At 46.5% G+C, this 19055-nt stretch overlaps 1 protein-coding gene and 1 pseudogene across 1 annotated transcript; one reads left to right on the top strand and one right to left on the bottom strand.

Annotated features, from left to right (window-relative positions):
- The first annotated feature begins 3774 nt into the window (after positions 1–3774).
- Positions 3775–11852, top strand: GUCA1A (guanylate cyclase activator 1A). Its single transcript, XM_077159419.1, has 4 exons — positions 3775–3975; positions 10771–10920; positions 11299–11392; positions 11680–11852. The coding sequence occupies exons 1-4, from the start codon at positions 3775–3777 to the stop codon at positions 11850–11852; spliced, it is 618 nt and encodes a 205-aa protein (XP_077015534.1).
- A 3363-nt stretch (positions 11853–15215) lies between these two features.
- LOC143683258 (deubiquitinase DESI2 pseudogene) lies at positions 15216–18996 on the bottom strand (annotated as a pseudogene).
- Between the last annotated feature and the right edge of the window lie 59 nt (positions 18997–19055).

Consider the following 19055-nt stretch of genomic DNA (forward strand, 5'->3'; position numbering starts at 1 on the left):
GCCCAGATGGACTCAGAATACACGCCCCCTCCCCCAATCCCAGTCCCCACCCATTATATTTGGCAGATACCCTGGTAAGGCTGGGCCAGAGAAGCACCCCTCCCTGTCTCTGCTCCAGTTTCCAAGTTGCTCTCCAGCTCATTCCATCTGGTGCACCTTGGTCAAGGAGGGAGACCTCTTCCCAGGTGTCCAGGGCCCCACTTCTGGCTGGTTGTGCACGCCCTGAACTGTTGAAAGGGGTTGACTGTCTGAGAAGGACTGGCTGGGCTTGAGCAGTATCTAGGAGCACAGGTCCCCATCTCCCTGCTCTCCTCCCTTGGGCCAGGCAGTGGGTGCAGCTCATGGATGCAGACTCTTGGCTGCTGGGCCATTCTTGAGAGCTGGAAGGCTGGAACTGCACTTCCTCAGCAGAGCTGAGCCGCTCACCTGGCTGACCTCCAATCCCCGGGTCCTATTTCCTGTCAAGTTCTCAGTGAACCCTTCTAGGATCAACAGCCTGGCATTCTTCATGCAAAATTGCTTAAGAACTGCCATCTTGTTGGTGCCAGCATCCTCAATCCACCTCTATAGTTATTTTTCTAACATAACCAGAAATATGGTGAGAAGTGATGGGCACTGTCACAAGTTCAATAGTTCAACAATGACAAGGCTTAAAGTCCTGGTTTTCTTGGCCTCTTCCTTTGCTTATCACCTTATGGTTACAAAATGGTAGCTTCATTTCAGGAATGGTATCCACATGCAAGGCCAAAAGTAGAGGAAAAGGTAGCACAGGCTAGTTGCATATTTTAGCACTTTTTATCAGAGCAAGAGCTTTCCCAGAAATCCATGGAAGACATTTATTTATATCTCTTTGGCCAGAATTGTGTCATATGGCCACTTCCAGCTGCAAGGGAGGCTAGGAAAACAACTATTTTAGTTTTTCCAATCTATAGAGTAGAGGCAGCAAGAGGGTAGGGAGCTGGGAATGGGCTTGGATCTAGTAAGGTTTTTTAAAATATATATATTTCAAATAACTATTATAGAGTTTAAAGATTAAACCTTGTACAGTTTGTAAGCTATCATTATTTCATTTGTTTCCTCATTTGCCATTCAAAGATGCATTCAATATCTTCCTTTTTGTTTAAGTAATTGAATATCTATCAAATCTTGAGAAAAGAGCTGAAAACTTTTGGTGTTCTATTTGTTTTTTAATATCTTAGTTAAAGAGTTTCAACTGATTTTATATAAAATGCAAGCAAAATTTATTGGCCCCATTGAAGAAAAGTTCACTTAGATTAATTAATAAACATATCTTCATAGGCTCAAAGACTTACAAAATATGGTTGATAACTCAAAGCCAAAGGACTTATTGCCACTAGTGTCATCCTAAATTCTTTTAAAAATTTTGTTAGAGAAATTGTGGGTTTATAGAATAATCACACAAAGAATACAGGATTCTCATATATCAACCTATTTTTTTTAATTTAGGAAACTTATTAATGTAATTTATTGCACCAACAGGTAGGTGAAAACCCACTATTGACATGATTTCAATAGAGGCTAAAATATCATTTTATCAAACTGAACATTTAAAAAAAATATTCAGTAATTTTTAGAATTGAATGGCCTTCCTTTCCTAGGATTTTTCTCTTTTATTAGAGGAGGTGTAGGCTTACAGAAAAATTGTTACACAACACAGAGTTCCCATATACCACCCTATTATTAGCACCTTGCATTCGTTTGGTACATTTGTTACAATTCATGAAAGAACATTTTAGTGATTATACCATTAACTATATCATCTACAATGGGGTTCACAGTGTTCAACAATCCTACTTGAAAAAAAAATTTATTTTAGTAGCATATATATAACCTAAAATTTCACTTATAACTGCATCCCAATACATGATTCAGTGCTGTCAATAACACTCGCAGTGTTGGGGGCAGGGAGGCCGGAGTGGCAGCAGCGGAGTTGGGGGGGCTAGTAAGATGGGATTGGAGTGGTCGTGGAGTGGGGGCAGGGCATATGGCACCTCGGAAGCCATTGTTGAGAACTTTGGCTTTTATTCTGAATGAGGGGGTGAGAGCAGAAGAAGGATGTGACCCAACGTGGTCACTGCAGGGGGTAAGGGTGCAGGTCTGAATAACTTCTCCCAGTCACCACCCCTTCTGATTTGGTTTGGCAGAGAGTAGCAGAGTATGAATTTGAGGGATGGGGCATGATTGGTTTTATTGTGGGGTGGGGCACAATGAGACCGGCCAGGAGGCCCGGAGGCAGAAGACATCACCCAGTAGTTGAGAAGAGAAGGGAAACTGAGGCCTGGAGGGAAAGTGGTCTCCTCAAGATCGACGGGACGGTCTTTTGACATCCCCAGTGGTCTCTATGAAACCCGAGTCCGGATCTTGGCTAGCTCATGTGGTTTCTTTCTATGCTTTAGAAAAAGGTGGCCCTGCTTCAAGTATAAAGGACACTTTTATGTTTGTGTATTAGTGCACAACTTGAACAAGTTCCAGGGCACACCCGGGGAAAGCAGAAATGTGGGTGGTGGTTCTCTCTGCTGAGGCAGGTGGCCTGGCCATGGTCCCCTATATATTGGAGGGAGGGAAACAAGGAGATGGGCCACAGTGGGGCAAACACTGGCTCCGGACTTGATGGTGGCATCCAGCTAAATGCACCTGCAAGGCGGTTCCAGAAATGAGCCAACTTTAAAGTCTGTGGCCCGAGAGTAGACAATCCATTAGGGGTCAGAAAAAGCTGCCGCCTGGGCTTTGCCCGGGAGCTTTTCCGGGCCAGCAGGTAGCAGCTTCGCCCATGCTCCCGTGTGCGTGTGCCTGCAAGTCTCACTCACCCTCAAACACACTCATACTCCTCTCCTCTATGCTCCTGGGAAGTGATGGTGTCAGGTTTAGAGGCAGACTAGGGCTTGAATTCAGGTCCCCCGGAATGGAAGACAAACACAGCAAACACTAGCCTGTGGTCAGGACAGGACCAATAAATGTGTGTGTGTGTGCACGTGCGCGTGCATTCATGACTTTGTGTAACAGTGTGGGCTTATGCAGGGGTGAAGGTGGGTGCTTAGGACTCATCTTGGAAGCTCAGAAATTCTGCATCTGCCCAGGTGTTCTCATATGTTAGCATATCTGTGGTGTGATGGGAGCTCCCTCTGTTTTGATCGCCAAGTGCAGTGCTCAGCCTGGATAATGTACACAGAGGGTCTACAAAAGGAACCATCTCTATCTCATATGCTTCTCAGTTATGTGCCTGAGGGTGGGAATAAAGCATTGTGAAGTTGCTTGAAGCCAGGAACAAGCAGAAGAAGGGAGATGTGGTCATGGAACCAGAATAGCCACTGGCTGGCCAACTACTCTACCTAGGTAAGAAAGGATTTGGAGATTGTAAACTGGGCAAGGAAATCCTCTCACCTCTCAGCTAAAGTCTGTAATCCTAGGCCTCTTCTGCTAAGCTTTGTTCTATTTTCACCCCTCTCCCCCAAGGTGCAGTCCCTGTGGGCTGCCAAGGGTTTAGTGGGGCTTTTAACGCCAGTTCCCTGGCATCCCTGGATTTGGGTGTGTATCTGCACAGCCTTCCATTGCCTCGCCCAACCTCTGCTAATCTCCATCCAACATTTCCCTAAACTACCTGATTCATTAGGCCCTTTGTTTTGCTCAGATCTGGAGGACTCAGGCTTGTGAGAAGGGAACACCCCATTTTCGAAGGCCAAAACGCCATTGCAGGGCACTGCTTGGGAATAGGACCTGTGCATCTTGGGCATTAGCCTCTCGCGGGCCTGGGAGATGGGCAACGTGATGGAGGGAAAGACGGTGGAGGAGCTGAGCAGCACGGAGTGCCACCAGTGGTACAAGAAGTTCATGACCGAGTGCCCCTCTGGCCAGCTCACCCTCTATGAGTTCCGCCAGCTCTTCGGCCTCAAGAATCTGAGCCCATCAGCCAACCAGTATGTGGAGCAGATGTTTGAGACCTTCGACTTCAACAAGGTGAGCAGGGGGCCCTCGGGGCACAAGTTAACAGAAGTGTCTGCTGGAGGAATGACTTCATTTATACAGTTATTTATTCGGGAGGTGAAATTTCAACATTGGGATTCATTTTATCTAATGTCTGCAGGGAGTCAGTGCCTCCTGGGAATCAGGCACTGGGGGTTCAGAAAGAAATCAGGCTCAGTCTCTGCCTTCACATTCCAGGGGAAGACAGAGAGGTCCACAAATTAGTGGCAGGGTGATGAGTCTTCAGCCCCGGCTGGACTGAGATGGGCAGGGGCACTCGTGTCACCTATTGTATTCTGTGGACACTGGAACTAGAGATGGGCAGAGCTACCTGGACATTGGGGAATCCAGACTATTCTCAACTCCAGAATACCCAGTGACATCAGTTTTATGTTTTATTAAGTGAGTCTGAAAGGTCCACATAGTGGTCAAATTGCATCTGTCCCCCTATGGAACCATGTGGACCTACTGGGTGGTCCAATGACTTTCTGATAAGCTGAAGGTAACACTAAACAAGGAATTAAGAATAAGCAGTTGTGCCCCTTACTTTTATCAGCAAGATCACCTTAAGCCCATCCTCCCCTGCTAGCTTCAGCTTATTCATCTGTATCTGTCATAGATGTTGGAAGCATTAGTTAGATGTTTGTTGGGTTTGAACAGCAAGTTTTCCATTTATTTAGAGCAATTCAGTCAAGATGTAGTAGAGAAAAAACCCAAATCCCCAAACCTGGCTCCCCACCCCTACTGGCTCCCACTACGGCCATGCATCGAAACGACGAGGGACAGGAGGAAGCATTTATGGTCCATGCCCACCGCAGGGCTGGGAGAGGCTCTCCGGAGCTTCCTGGCTCCCCCGTCTGCCCACAGGGTCCAATCCCCACAGCAGGCAGGGCTGCCAGGGACAACTCGGGCAAAGAGGCTATTTAAAACTCACTAATATTTGGGGCTCTGACGGGCTAAAGCAGATTATGAGCTTTGAGTTCCAGCCTCAAGGGCAGCTTCCTGAGGGCTTTCCTGAAAGGGGAGCAGGCAGAGCAGAGTCCTGGAGCCTGTGGCCTGGAGACCAGGAAGGATGGTGTCATCACGATGGACCCCCCCCCACCAAAATGTTCCAGAACAAACGATGACTCCTGTCCAGGAGAGAGGAGGGATCAATGGTCAAGCCCACTCCCTTACCCCAAACACACCAACATATCTTGTCTTCTTACCTTTCAAGAAAACCCACTCATTGGGTCAAGTCGTTTCCAGAAGGCCCCACTAAAATCCCACTTAGGGACGAGAATCCATCAACCCTGATTTCACCTGCTCTGACTCACTTGTATGCCATCACTTCAATTTTTGTCACATCCAAGTACCACCTGAACGGTTTGTTCTCCTTCAATTGAAAGCAAACTGACCTCCTGTTTCGACTTAATCTGGCCTGCTTGGCTGTGCCATCACCCCTGCCCCGGGGCCCCCGTGCTGCCGGGGGCTTCCTTCCTCAGAACCATGTGTGTGTGGCTCAAACTTCTGGTCTCTGCCCAAATGCCTCCTCGCGAACACCTGCCCTGACCACCCTATTTAAAACTGGGACTGCCCTTACCTTTGCCCTTTCTAGTCTCCTGGGCACCTCCCATCCTCTCATACACTATCTTACATAACATTGAGCCATCAAGTGCGTGCTCTCTCTGCTCCTGCTGGAATGTGAGATCCACAGGGGTAGGGGTTTGGGTCTGTCTCGTTCACTGCAGTTATCTCCTAGAACAGCGCCTGCAACATGGAAGGCGTTTCATAAATATTTGTGTTTAGGGGGTATGAGTGAATGAATATATGAGAAATCATGGGTTATGTATCTTATACATAACTAGCTATGTATTTCATAATATGCATTAATTGAAATACATAATTATTAAAAATGAGGAATGTCTTGGTAACACCTAAAGTTCTCCTATGCGCCGATGCTACACAGTCACATTTGGGCCACATTATCCTGACCCACTGTCACAAGCACAGAGCAGTTTAGCAGACTGACCAATGCTAAAAAACAAAACAAAAACAAGTTTTGATGTGGAGGGGAGTTAGAACAGAGGTGCACCAAACTAAGGCCTGTAGACCCATTTTTATTTTTTGAATCTGCAGATTTTGCTGGTATATATTCACATACCATGTAATCCATCCAAAGTATACAACCTGTGTCTCCAGTATCATCAGTTAGTTGTGCAATCTCATCACATTGAATTTTAGAACATTTTCATTGCTCCAAAGAGAAAAATAAGAGATAGACACACAAAAAAAGGAAAATCCAGAACATACCATTATACCTTATTCATCCCTATCACTGACCCCTAGTATTGGTGTGGTACACCTGTTACAGTTGATGAAAGAATATTAAGGTATTATAGTTAAATGCTCTCTGTTGCTTGTAATAGTTAATTTCCCCCTATACACCACTCTATTATTAACTCTTTGTACAAGCATCATACATTTGTAGTAGTTGATGCAAGAAGTCATTTATAGGGCGGGTCACAGTGGCTCAGTGGCAGAGTTCTTGCCTGCCATGCCAGAGACCTGGGTTTGATTCCCGGTGCCTGCCCATGCAAAAAAAAAAATATTTATATTTGTGGTGTTAATCGGTGGCATACATGATCTTGAACAACCTCTTTCAATCAAATTCACCTACAATATGGCACTATTACTTATAATCCCAGTAACTAGCTACCATCACCTCTATCCATTCCCAAGCAAGTTCAACATTGCTAACAATTCTGTGCATATTAGTTAACCATTTGTGGGCCCATTAAAAAAAATTTTATTGGTAAGTCTTAACATACAAACATTCCATACATGGTGTACAATCAGTGGCTCACAATATCATCACATAGTTGTACATTCATTATCATGATCATTTTTTTAGAACATTTGCATCACCTCCAGAAAAAGATATAAAAAGAAAAAGCATGTACATTCCATACCCCTTACTCTTCCCTCTCATTGACCATTAGTATTTCCATCTACCCAATTTATTTTAACCTTTGTCCCCCCTATTATTTGTTTATTTTTATCCATATTTTTTACTCATCTGTCCATACCCTAGATAAAAGGAGCATCAGACACAGGGTTTTCACAATCACATAGTCACATTATAAAATCTTATTATACAATCACCTTCAAGAAACAAGGTTATTGGAACACAGTGTTCCAGTTTCAGGTACTTCCCTCTAGCCATTCCAATAACTATAAACTAAAACGGGATATCTATGTAAATGCATAAGAATAACCTCCGGGATACGTCTCGACTCCTTTTGAAATCTCTCAGCCACTGATATTTTATTTGTTCTCGTTTCTCTCTTCCCCCTTTTGGTTAAGAAGGTTTTCTCAATTCCTTGATGCTGGGCCCTGGCGTATCCCGTAGTTCTGTCCCATGTTGCCAGGGAGATTTACACCCCTGCAAGTCATGTTTGTGGGCCCATTTTTGTAAGTGAAGTTTTGTTAGAACACGCCATGCCCTTTCGTTTCCATACTGTAGTGGCCTGCTCTCACACTACAGTGGCAGAGTTGAGTAAGGGTAGCGGAGACCGACATGCTTGCAGAGCTGAAAATTTATTTCCTGGCTCTTTTCAGGAAATCTTGCTGACCCCAGAATTGAAAGGTATCCTCGGGTACCCCACATGAGGGGCAGAGTTGGGGGACCCAGCGGCATGATTGAAGAGTATGACCTGAGAGTCCAGCATATGCTTTGTGTACTTCAAAATTTTGCCTGGGCTTGGCTGCGCCTGGCAGTCACACATGTGCCCACAAATCAATGTAAATCTTCCATTTACACAATCGTGCACTGATGTAGAATTTAGAAGACCCAGTTAGACAAAGCTTTGTCATTCATTAGCTGTGTGGTCCGACCTCTCTCAACTTCAGCTTTTTCATCTGAGAGTGGGGGACAAAAATGCCCATCCCCTGGGCGGTGTGAGATTAAATGAGTAAAGTACTTGAAGTATTTAGTACAAGAAGCACTATAAAAAGTTACTGTTGTGTTATTTTTTAATCTAATCCATGCCACAGTCCTGTAAAGTACATATGGATGAGGAGATGGGTGCTCAAGGAAGCCATGTTGATATGAACTAAATCAGGGGTTCTCTGCCCAATATGCTCAATGACCAGTTCCTGGGACACCAGGGTTACAAAGAGAGAGCGTTTATTGCAAACCATGAAACAGGAGAGCAGATGGCTTATTGGCCTAAAAATATGTCTTCCTGAACTGCAGTAATTCTGATAGCTTCATAGTATCAAAGATGGGCAGGTTTTAGGATAATAAGCACAATGTCTTCACATGATGTAATTAGAGGTGAACTAGTTATCAAGTATGTGCAGATTGATGACATGCTTCGTCGCCGGACATATATAAGAAAAAGACAACCTTAATATGATGATGGGCAGTACTATTTTTTTCCTATTTTTGGCATGTGCGGGCTCCAGCAGGTTTCCCTCCTGGCGGCGATAACTCTACCACTGAGCCACCCTGCACTGCCAGGGGCATTATTTTTAGTATGATAATGAGGTATAGATCACTTATAGGTTAAAATCTAAGTTACTGCACATGTCAGCAGCCCATTTTGCTTAGATGCAGTTTCACCTAGCAAGATAGCTTTGGAATTGGGTGGGTTAGTTATGGACTGACTCAGGGCCTTTCATTAATAAACATTAGAGGCTGTCCTTAGAGATCATAAAACTCAAAAGTTGAAAAACAGGTTAAGGGGGTACAAGTGGGGGTAGGTCACGTGGTTTTTACAATCACAAGATAAAGGCTATATCATTATACAATCATTATCAGACCTCAAGGTAGTTGGATTACAGTCCAGAATTTTCAGGCATTGCCCTCTGGCCATGCTAATACACCAGAAAGTAAAAAGAATTATCTATGTAATGATTCAGTAATCATAATCAGTTCTTAAATCCTAAATTCTTGGTTAAAATGTGACTTGTCCAAGGTCACACCTCTCTTAAGGGGTGGCTCAGATCTTTGTGGCACAGAAGCCCATACCTTTTCCCTTGCCCCTTTTAAGCCATTACTATTTTTTTTATTACAAAAGTGATACGGTTCATTGTAAAAATTTCCACAAATACAGACAAACAAAAAATGAAAGGGAAAAGTATCCTCATTCCTGTGTCCCCTCCCCCAGAGGAAATCTTCCTTAGCTGTTTTCTTGCCTATTATATAAGCATTGTTGCAGAGGGGCTTCACTCCATTGCAATGACTGCCTGGGAGGCGGGTTGGGCGGGGATTAAATGAGCCAAGGTTTGTATAAAAGCTCTTGAACATGGAAAGCACCATGTACATGTTCCCTATGACTATGATACCCATGGTGGGGTTCAGAGTGGTTAGGGCCTCCTCAAGGCCAGAGGCTGGCACAGAATAGAGGACTCAGAGGCCATCCTGCATAACCTCTGCCATATCTCTAGTGAGCAGTGCTCCAGCCTCTGCTTGCACACTTTCAGTGACAGGGAGCTCATTATCACAAAAGGCTGGTCCTACCACTGTGTCCAACGCTGTCGGTTAGAGTTCTTCATTATGGCCCCAAATCTGCCTCTTGGTAACTTCCTGGTTTGGGAGTCATGGTTGTAGGTAAGCAGAGGGACAGGGGCTGGAATCTGAGACCACATGCTCTTATTCTAGTTCTCCTTTCCTTATAGCACTCAACCTCTCTGAAAGACACAGGCTTCCTTCTCCCAACCTCACTCGGTTTGGGGATGGGTGTGGGAGCAGGCCCTGTGCTCCCTGCTTTTCAGGCAGTGTTGGCAGGTGAATGCTTGGGGGATTCTGGATCGACTGCAGGAATGTCTGGTGCCGCCCTCCCCCCTGGACAACCCCTCCAAGACTCAGCTGAGTGTCATTTCTTCAGGAAGTCTCCTATTCTGTGACTCCACAATGCCCTGTGCAGATGTCTTCTCACTGAATATATATCATACTGGCATAGTGATCTCTCGTTGATAATAGAAATAATAATAGCAATAATAATAATAGAAATAATAATAATAGCCAATTAATCCCAACAACAAGCCCATGAGGTTCGTACTATTATTACTATCATAGATGAGGACACAGAAGACCAAAGGTATATTAAATTCGTTGCCCCACATCCCACGCTTTGACGAGGTAGAGCCGGGATGCACTCCTGTGTCCCCCAACACTGCCCTCTCAGCCGGACAGGATTTGTATCTTACTGAATTTGGAATCCTCACGGTGGGTCACAGGTAAGGCCTATAGTAGGTGCTCAGTAAAGTTCCAAGAATAAGGAAAGACTGCGAAAGGCACTCTTCGCCTCCTGCACCGCCGCTCCTTGGACCAGGCCAGAAAGGGCTCCTTCAAAGTGCAACCCCATCCCTAGGGGCTCAGTTTGCTCCACGCTCCACCCCCCACCCCCGTCTCCACGCCCTCCACCTACACACCTTCTTCCACTCCTGACGGGAAAGGCTCAAGTTTAAAAATTACAGGGATGCAGGCAGTGACCTCTAGAACCAAGATGCCCATGAGGAGACGGCTCCAAAGCGACAGTATTAGCCATATCACCCCAGAGGGGGTTGGTATATGAGATTTGATGGGTAGGCAGGGTGGGCTGTGTGGGCATCCAGGATGATAGATGGGGGTGGGGTGCGGGGGTGTGGGCAGAGATGACTACCAGGGACCATGGGCTCCCCACCCGGTCTTGGGGTCTGTAGGCTTCTGGGGCCGGCAGAGCTGGGAGGGGGGCTGGAGAGGAGGCAGGGCCAGAAGCTGGGATGGGCGGGGCTCACGGCAGTCATGACCCTCTCGCCTAGGACGGCCACATGGACTTCATGGAGTACGTGGCAGCGCTCAGCCTGGTCCTCAAGGGGAAGGTGGAACAGAAGCTGCGCTGGTACTTCAAGCTCTACGACGTCGATGGCAACGGGTGCATCGACCGCGATGAGCTGCTCACCATCATCCGGGTAATTCCAGGTGCAGGGGACCCGGCCAGAGGTGGGGTCAGCGGCCAGGGGTGGAAGCTGAGAGCCCTGGGCTTGGGTGGAACTGCTCTCTCAGAAGGGGACAGGATTGAGACTAGGTGTCCCGGTGGCAGCTCAGGTCCTCACTAGCTGGGCCACGTGTCTTCTCTCTGGGCCTCATTTTACTCATGTAATATGAGTAAAAACTCACTATCCAGTTTTTAAGTCCACTCTTTAATCCCAGCTCTGCTTAAGGCTTCAGGCACCTTGGCCTCTACTTCCTGCTGGTGTTCGCAGCCAAACAAATTTTCACTGCCCTCACTACACTGAGATAGACTTTAGTAGGGGGTCCCCTCACTCCTGCCCCTTCTTTCCTTCCAGGCCATTCGAACCATTAACCCATGCAGTGACTCAACCATGAGCGCGGAGGAGTTCACGGATATGGTGTTCTCCAAGATCGACGTCAATGGGGACGGTGAGGCGGCTGGGGCGGGGGCCGCCAGGGGAGAGGGGCAGGAGGGGAGAGGAGGCACAGAGGGCTCGCCACCAGTCACCTCCTCCACCCTCCTCTGCCCCAGCATCAGAGTTGGCTTTTTTAGGGCCCCTGGACCAGACCTTGGTGCTGGCCCCCTCTGCCTACTCCACTCACAGGCCGCTTGCCCCACCATAAGCTCTGTCCAGGCGCCTTGTAAGACTCCACCTCTGGGCCCTGGACGCGGACCTTGTAAGACACACCTCAGGACTCCTTCCTCTCTACCCCAGGTGAGCTCTCCCTGGAGGAGTTCATGGAGGGTGTCCAGAAGGACCAGATACTCCTGGACACACTGACACGAAGCCTGGACCTTACCCGCATCGTGCGCAGACTCAAGAATGGAGAGCAGGATGAGCAGGAGGCTGGCGAAGGGGTAGCTGGGGCGGCTGAGGTAGCCGGCTGAGCCCCCCCACCCAGTCCAACTGCTTCTGTATTTTGAGGGTGGGGTGGGGGGAGAGAAGTTGCTGCCTGGTGTCACTGTTGTTTTATTACTAGACAGATCCTACTGAAGTCAAAGGCTCAGCTTACCTCTTTGGGGTGCACAGTGGCAGCAGAAGGACAGGGGTGGGGAGCCAAGAGCCCTGGGCAGGAAAGGATGGTTCCTGGAAGCTCTGGGTGACTCAGCTGGTGATGACTGCTTCCTGCTGGGGTCAGCTCTTCATGAAGCACCCCTCTGCCCTCAGTCCCCTCCCTTGCGGCTCCTGGCACTTTACCTAGCCTTTCCCAGCCCCCTGCCCCTGAGCTTCTCCAGTCCCAAGTGGTTTTAGACATGAAAGTTCATGGGGGAGAGGAGAGCACAGAGCTGGTCTTTCCTGGAACTCTGATGGAATCCCACAGATCCAGGGGCCACAGCCTCATTCCCGGTGCTCCAGTCACACACCCATCCCGCCCGCTGCGGCACAGAGCCTACTTGGGTGGCGCTGTTGATTCATTTTTCCCTTCGAAAAGCACTAGTGAACACCTACAATGTGGTGACGCTAGATGCTGGACATCAAAAAAGAGGACAGTACTCGGCCTTTACTCACAGTCTAGTGGGGAAACATAAACAAGCATTATTGTAATAAAATACACTAAAAGGAGTATTTTGAACCAATTTCTGGAGGAGTACAGGAAACGGGGAAAGTCTGACTCAGATCTGGCGTCAGAGATGTGATCCTTGACTTTGGACATGAAAGAGGAGTTGGGGGGTGGCACGTAAGGAAGGCGATGTGTGTGGGGAGGTTGGGGTGCATTCTGTGTGGCGTATGTGTCTCTGCCTCTGTGTGTGGGGGTGGGGGGGTGGGTGCTGTGTGATGTGGGGAGGAACTCTCTTAGGTGTAAATCGGGGGTATCCATTAGGATTTTGAATTTTACATACTTTGAAACAATAAGGGTCATCAGATTCAGCTGGGGTCGTCAGGTTCAGCTGGTTTTTGAAAAGTTAAAAATGTAATTTACTGTAAGATGTATCTTCACATCCAGCAATAGCAAACAATCCAACCTAAAGTTAAAATAAATATAAATGACTTTAAAAGTAACAATATATATAAGGCTGAAGTGACTGCCTTGGATAACTTATACACTGCATCCGATATTGTACATAGGGCATTCATTCTTTTTTTTGGGGGGGGGTGCATGATCCGGGAATTGAACCTGGGTCTCCTGCGTGGAAGGTGAGCATTCTACCACTGAACCACCCGTGCGCCCCGGGACATTCATTCTTAAGGCAGAAAACTCTAATTTTGCATGTAATGACGTGGTTCTTCATCCAAGGATCAAACTGGGAGTAGACTCAAGCAGACAGAGTCCTTGTAAAGGACTTGACTGGGGTGATAATATCATTTGTAGTGTGCGTTATGTAGGAGACGTACATTTGAGTGAACATAAAAAGATGAATTTTAAGACACAAATATGATTTTCAACAGAGGTCAGTGAGACTAGGCATTCTATTTATGAGGTGAAATTACTCCCATAATAAACTAAGAAACTCTAACATACTCCTTCTGATATGGTATGTAAAAAGTTTGAAATATCAAGGAATTACCTTTTGGGGGTGTAGTATTTTAGACTCTGGTTTTTTTTTTTGTTTATTTTTTAGCTTTTTCATTGTATAATATAACATATGCACAAAGCAAAAAAAGAAAAAAGCAAGTTTTCAAAGCACTCTTCAAGAAGTAGTTACAGGACAGATCCCAGAGTTTGTCATGGGCTACCATACCATCTTCTCAGATTTTTCTTCCTAGCTGCTCCAAAACATTGGAGGCTAGAAGGAATAAATATTTTATCATCACAATGGACTTAAAATTTTTTTGTGTGTGAAAAATACTATATATACGAAAAAGCAATACATTTCAAAGCACAGCACAACAATTAGTTGTAGAACAGATTTCAGAATTTGGTATGGGTTGCAATTACACATTTTTAGGTTTTTATTTCTGGGTGCTGTAAGATACTGGAGACGAAAAGAAATATCAATATAGTGATGCAGCAATCATACTCATTTGTTAAACCTTACCTTCCCTGTACAACTCCACCATCACCTTTGATCTTTCTATCTCACTAGACTAGTATAAAAGTCTAGTATAAAAGGCAACCCGAATAGTTAAAAGAAGTTGAATGTCAACTCACACCGCTACTCAGGAGGCTACCATTTAGGATATTTCTAGCCCATCCACCAAATTCTGTGCAGGGAGGCCATCAGTATGTATTAAAATAAAAGGAGTCTCTCCCTCCCCCCACTTCCTAAGACATGTGCAAAAAACACTCGCCTGTCACTAGCAAGAATAGCCTAAGAAAAAATCCTAATTTCAGAATCAAAGGCATTTATCCCAGATACACACAAGAACTTGCCGCCCCGTGTAGGTGGATGGATGTTTGAAATGAAACCAACTGTTTAGTGGCAACTTCGGTGGATGGGCTACTCAAAGTGAGAGGTAGTGCCAAGAGGAAGTGGGCCTGAGGACAGGCCACCTCTCTGGCAGACCAAGACCCTCGCCCTCAGGCCTGTGTGTGCTCCTACGCCTTGGTCAGTCTGGCTCCCTGTATCCTGATGCCAATACTTTTAAGAATAAAAACAAGCAAAAACCCAAAAGACAATTCTTAAGCAGGTGATGGTGACTATAATTGTGTCAGTACTTTTTGTGTGCCTATTATTTATGCCAGGGCTCTGGCGAGTGTCAGAAGTGTACAAAGATTACCTGCCTAAATTTTTGAAGACTTGAAGATTTTCTTCTTTCACCGTGGCAGGAGTCCATGCAAGATTTGTAAACAGCCATAGGAACGAAACACTGTAAACATAATTTAACAGAGTTTGTATAAAACAGAAGAAGTAAATCCAGAATTACAAGTGGGTTAAAAAAAAACAACAAAGGGTGGGTTCATACACAGTTCTCCCTCCTGCACCAAGTGATTTCTTTTTTTTTTTTTTTTTTTTAGAAGGAGGAAGGGAAGGAAAGACAGAGAGAAGGAAGGAAGGATGGAAGAAAGGGAAACATCTTTAAACATTTTCTTGTTTTTATTGTATTTTGTTTGTTTGTTACATGGGCTGGGGCCGGGAATCGAACCGAGGTCCTCCGGCATAGCAGGCAAGCACTTTGCCCGCTGAGCCACCGCGGCCCGCCCTGATTTCTTTTTTTAATTTGCACAAATATAATCCTGAGCTGAAAAGCTGGAATTTGGGGGAGAGCCATCTTTGCATATGCAATATCCCAACATGCTTTACTCTTCGCTTTTCTCTAGTGATAGTTAACTGCCAGGAACAGCTGTGGATGTGTGACTTTGGGGACAGTTATAGTTTAGTGGGACGCCGGGGTTTGGGGCCCGCGGCAGCGCTTGCCATGGAAGCTGACGCATCAGCAGCCTCTGCTTCCAACCGTCCATCCTGGACCCCCGGCTGCCACTGCTGCAGGAGGAAGGCCTTCGGAGGCAACTCTTAGAAAGGGCGTAGAGGAGCTGAAGGAGGCAAGTCGATTGGCCCAGTGAGGAATCTCCTTCCCATAAAGGATCTGTGATAAAGCTGAAGAAAAGGGATTGCAGTTTTTATGCAAGTGATAGGCACTGCCTTTGTATTCTTTTCCAAGTTCATCTGCATTTTTTTTCCCCGATATCATCTTCTAAGAAGTTAGTGCTCCCTCAAACAACAGCTTTAAATTTAAATGTTTCTCCTAGCTCAAAAGCATTTCCTGGGGAAATTTCAAATGTCCCAGAAGCTGGGTAAGGATGGCCGCCCTTACGCACACTCTCTGCCTTACACTTGAATTCCTGAAAGAAAAACTGCGCTTCCAGCGCACGAGCTGTCCTCCTAGTCCCAGGACTCGTAGCGCGCGCCGAGCACCACCAACTGGTTAGTGCCCCTCCTCCTCCCCGCCGCCGCCCGGTGCTGGGCTGCTCCGACTGCGACTGCGCGGAGCCAGAGGCCGCTCCCACCGCGGCGCGCGCTTCGGGGCGGGGCCTGTCTCGGTCGCACAGCCCCGCCCCGCGCAGCCCAGGCTGCCGCCCAGCGAGCCCAAACCGCTCTGGGGGGCCCCGAGAGACCCATCTGCGCGGGTGGGGCGGGTAGGGGGGCAGCTCAGGCTCCGTCAGGCTCAGTTTTAGGAAGCATCCAGTAAGAGAGAAAACCACTCCTTCTAGTTTAGAGACATAAAAGAAGCTGATCTACATAGGACTGGGGTAGATCAAAATACAGGGTGAAGGGTGATATCGTCCGTATTTTAAAACTGCAACTTCTGTGTGAGACCAAAGGGGGAGATATTTATTTGGTGCGAAATTTATATTTTGGGTAGTGCATTACTTAATTTAACCTGTATGGTCAGTTTGGCTGAACACCGTAAGTACATGGAATCTTGAATAGGGCGTGAGATTTTGCTGTTTTGTCCGTGTTAATGTGATGCCTGGATAAAACCCAGAGTAATTTGGGCAGTAAATAAAAAAGTATTTGCAAAGTTCCCTTTGTGGGGCTAGGGAGAGCGGAGGAAATATTCATTTTCCCCATTTAGAGAATTCCTGTTATTCCCATAACCAGTGGGACAACCAAATCAAAAGGCTGAGCCCTTGATCTTGGGGCTCACCCCTATGAAATTTATTCCTACAAAGGAGAAGCTAATCCTACTAAAAATTATGCCTGAGACACCCCCAGAGAACCTGTTTGTTGCTCAGATGTGGCCTCTCTCTCTAAGCCAACTCAGCATGCGAATTCACTGCCCTCCTCCTCTCTAGGTGGGACATGACTCCCGGGAGTGTGGACCTCCTGACCATGTGGGACAGAAATCCTGGGATTCTCTGGGACCCAGCATCATGGGATTGAATAAGACTTCTTGACCAAAAGAGGGAAGAGAAAAATGAAACCAAATAAAGTGTCAGTGGCTGAAAGATTTCAAACAGAGTCTAGAGGTTATCCTGGAGGTTATTCTAATGCATTATATAGATATCCCTTTTTATTAGTGGTGTGTTGGAGTGGCTGGAGGAAACTACCTGAAACTGTAGAGCTGTGTTCCAGTAGCCTGGATTCTTGAAGAGGGTTGTATAAAGATAAAGCTTTTACAATGTGATTGTATAATTGTGAAAACCATATGTCTGATGTTCCTTTTATCCAGGGTATAGACAGAGGAATAAAAAAATATGGATAAAAATAAATAAATAATAGAAGGGATAAGGAATAAAACAGGTAGACGGAAGTACTAGTGGTCAATGAGAGGGAGGGGTAAAGGGTATGGGATGTATGAATTTTTTCTTTTTATTTCTTTTTCTGGAGAGATGCAGATGTTCTAAAAATGATCATGGAGATGAATACACAACCATGTGATGATATTGTTGATTTTGTGAGCCGTTGATTGTACACCATGTATGGATTGTATGTGTGCAGAAAGTCCTCATTTATCCTGAGAAAATCTTTATTTACTCAGAAATGGCTGACCCAGCCCCTCCTACTTCCCACGCTGGCCTCGTGGTGGCATGTGGTGTCACATGGGACCCCACAGGTCTGAGGCTTGTTGCTCAAGGCAAGTCACCTGACTGTTCCTGATCTAACCTAAATCCCTCCTGCTTCAGTGACACCTGACACCAGGTGGGCCTCATCCCCTTCTTAGCAAACCCAACTTTAAAACCACTTTTAAGTGGTCCGAGGCAGACTTTATCAGCCGTGCCCCTCAACTGCAGGGGACTGTCCTTGGAAACTGGGGAGAGACACTCGGGCTGGGGCAGCCGTGACCATTGGTTCAAAGATGCTCTTTCTCCTGGGTTTTGCGTATTCACTTCAGCTGGGGGGCTGGGGAGTGGGGGGACAGGTGGCAGTGATAAATATCCACGGTGTGGAACAGAGAAAACGAGGGGAAAGGAGAGGGAAACGCCAGGTCAGAGAGAACCCATCAGAGGGGATGAGAGTGTACCATTTTCTCATTCCATTCTGCCCAGCAGTACTTGGACCACCCCTTACTGGGAAGCCAGTCGGGGCCTCAGAACAGACAAGAGGGAAGGTAGAAGTAAATGCCAGGGGAAGTTTGGAAAAAAAAAAAAGGGAGGTGAAACTTCTGCTCCTTCTCTCACAGGTTTCCTCATATGGATGCAATGGGGACAGCATTTCCCCAATCCCATTCTCATACCACTGTCAAGATTTAGGCATATATTTGTACCACCTGGACTATTATTATTTTTAATCAACAAGCTTTTTGTTTACAATTTATTTGTAAAGGAAACTTTTAGGAATATCACATCCATGAAATCACAGTATCAATAGGTTAGTTACACTTTTTTGTACATCAACATAATAACATATCAAGTTAAAGCAAACTTTTTTCCAGGAACCACTTTAAATCATCTCGCAGGGGCAATGCTGAGCCGGTTCACTGGTTTTCAAATGGTGTTCCCAGAGGTATCCCTGGGGAAGTGTCTGGGTGTCTTGTCCTCCCTCAATCAGAGCAGCCCCATTTTGGTCTAGTTTCTATTTTGTGGTTGCACTTGGAGTTTATATAACAAAAAGAATGCCACATCTAAAAACTTGATAATTTGAAAACTGCTTGTCTAGTCCAACCAAGGTTAGGGAAGAGAAGTGGCCCATTTTGGGTCACAGCTTCTGGAGGCAGTGCTCCCCTTAGAACCCAGGGTGGCAGAGGCTGTTTCCTCCATCCTTTAAGGAGATGCATTCAGCTTGGGGCTGGGGATCGTGGAGGGCCCACGTGGGTGGTAGTGATGGGGCACATGTGTGCCAGGGCTGGGGGGCGGCGGGAGGGCCCGGGGCAGCAGCTCCAGGGCTGAGCTGAGACGGCCCCTTTAAGCACAGCTGAACTCTCCAAGGGGCTGCAAGACCACAGCCCTCTGCCTCCTGTGCTGCAGTGTTCTCTGGGGAGCAGGAGGCAAGGATCCGCCCCCTGAACAACCTTGGCCCTGGGTGATGTGGTTATTATTCTCTCCATGCTTTCAGACTCTATACCCTCCAGTACCCCACCCCCCTCGCCTTCACTTCCCTCTGCTAGTCTTTGCTTCACACCCTGTATGTTTGGGGGTTCTCGTTGCTGCTTTGGTTCATAGGGCCCTCCCACACCTCACTTGGTCTCTACTTCCAGCTGGGAAACCATCTTAAAATTTGTGGGAACCTTGCACCCCACCCAGCCAAGTCACTGTTCTCCCAGGAGTA

Source organism: Tamandua tetradactyla, chromosome 5 (genome assembly GCF_023851605.1).
Source record: "Tamandua tetradactyla isolate mTamTet1 chromosome 5, mTamTet1.pri, whole genome shotgun sequence".
NCBI lineage: Eukaryota > Metazoa > Chordata > Mammalia > Pilosa > Myrmecophagidae > Tamandua > Tamandua tetradactyla.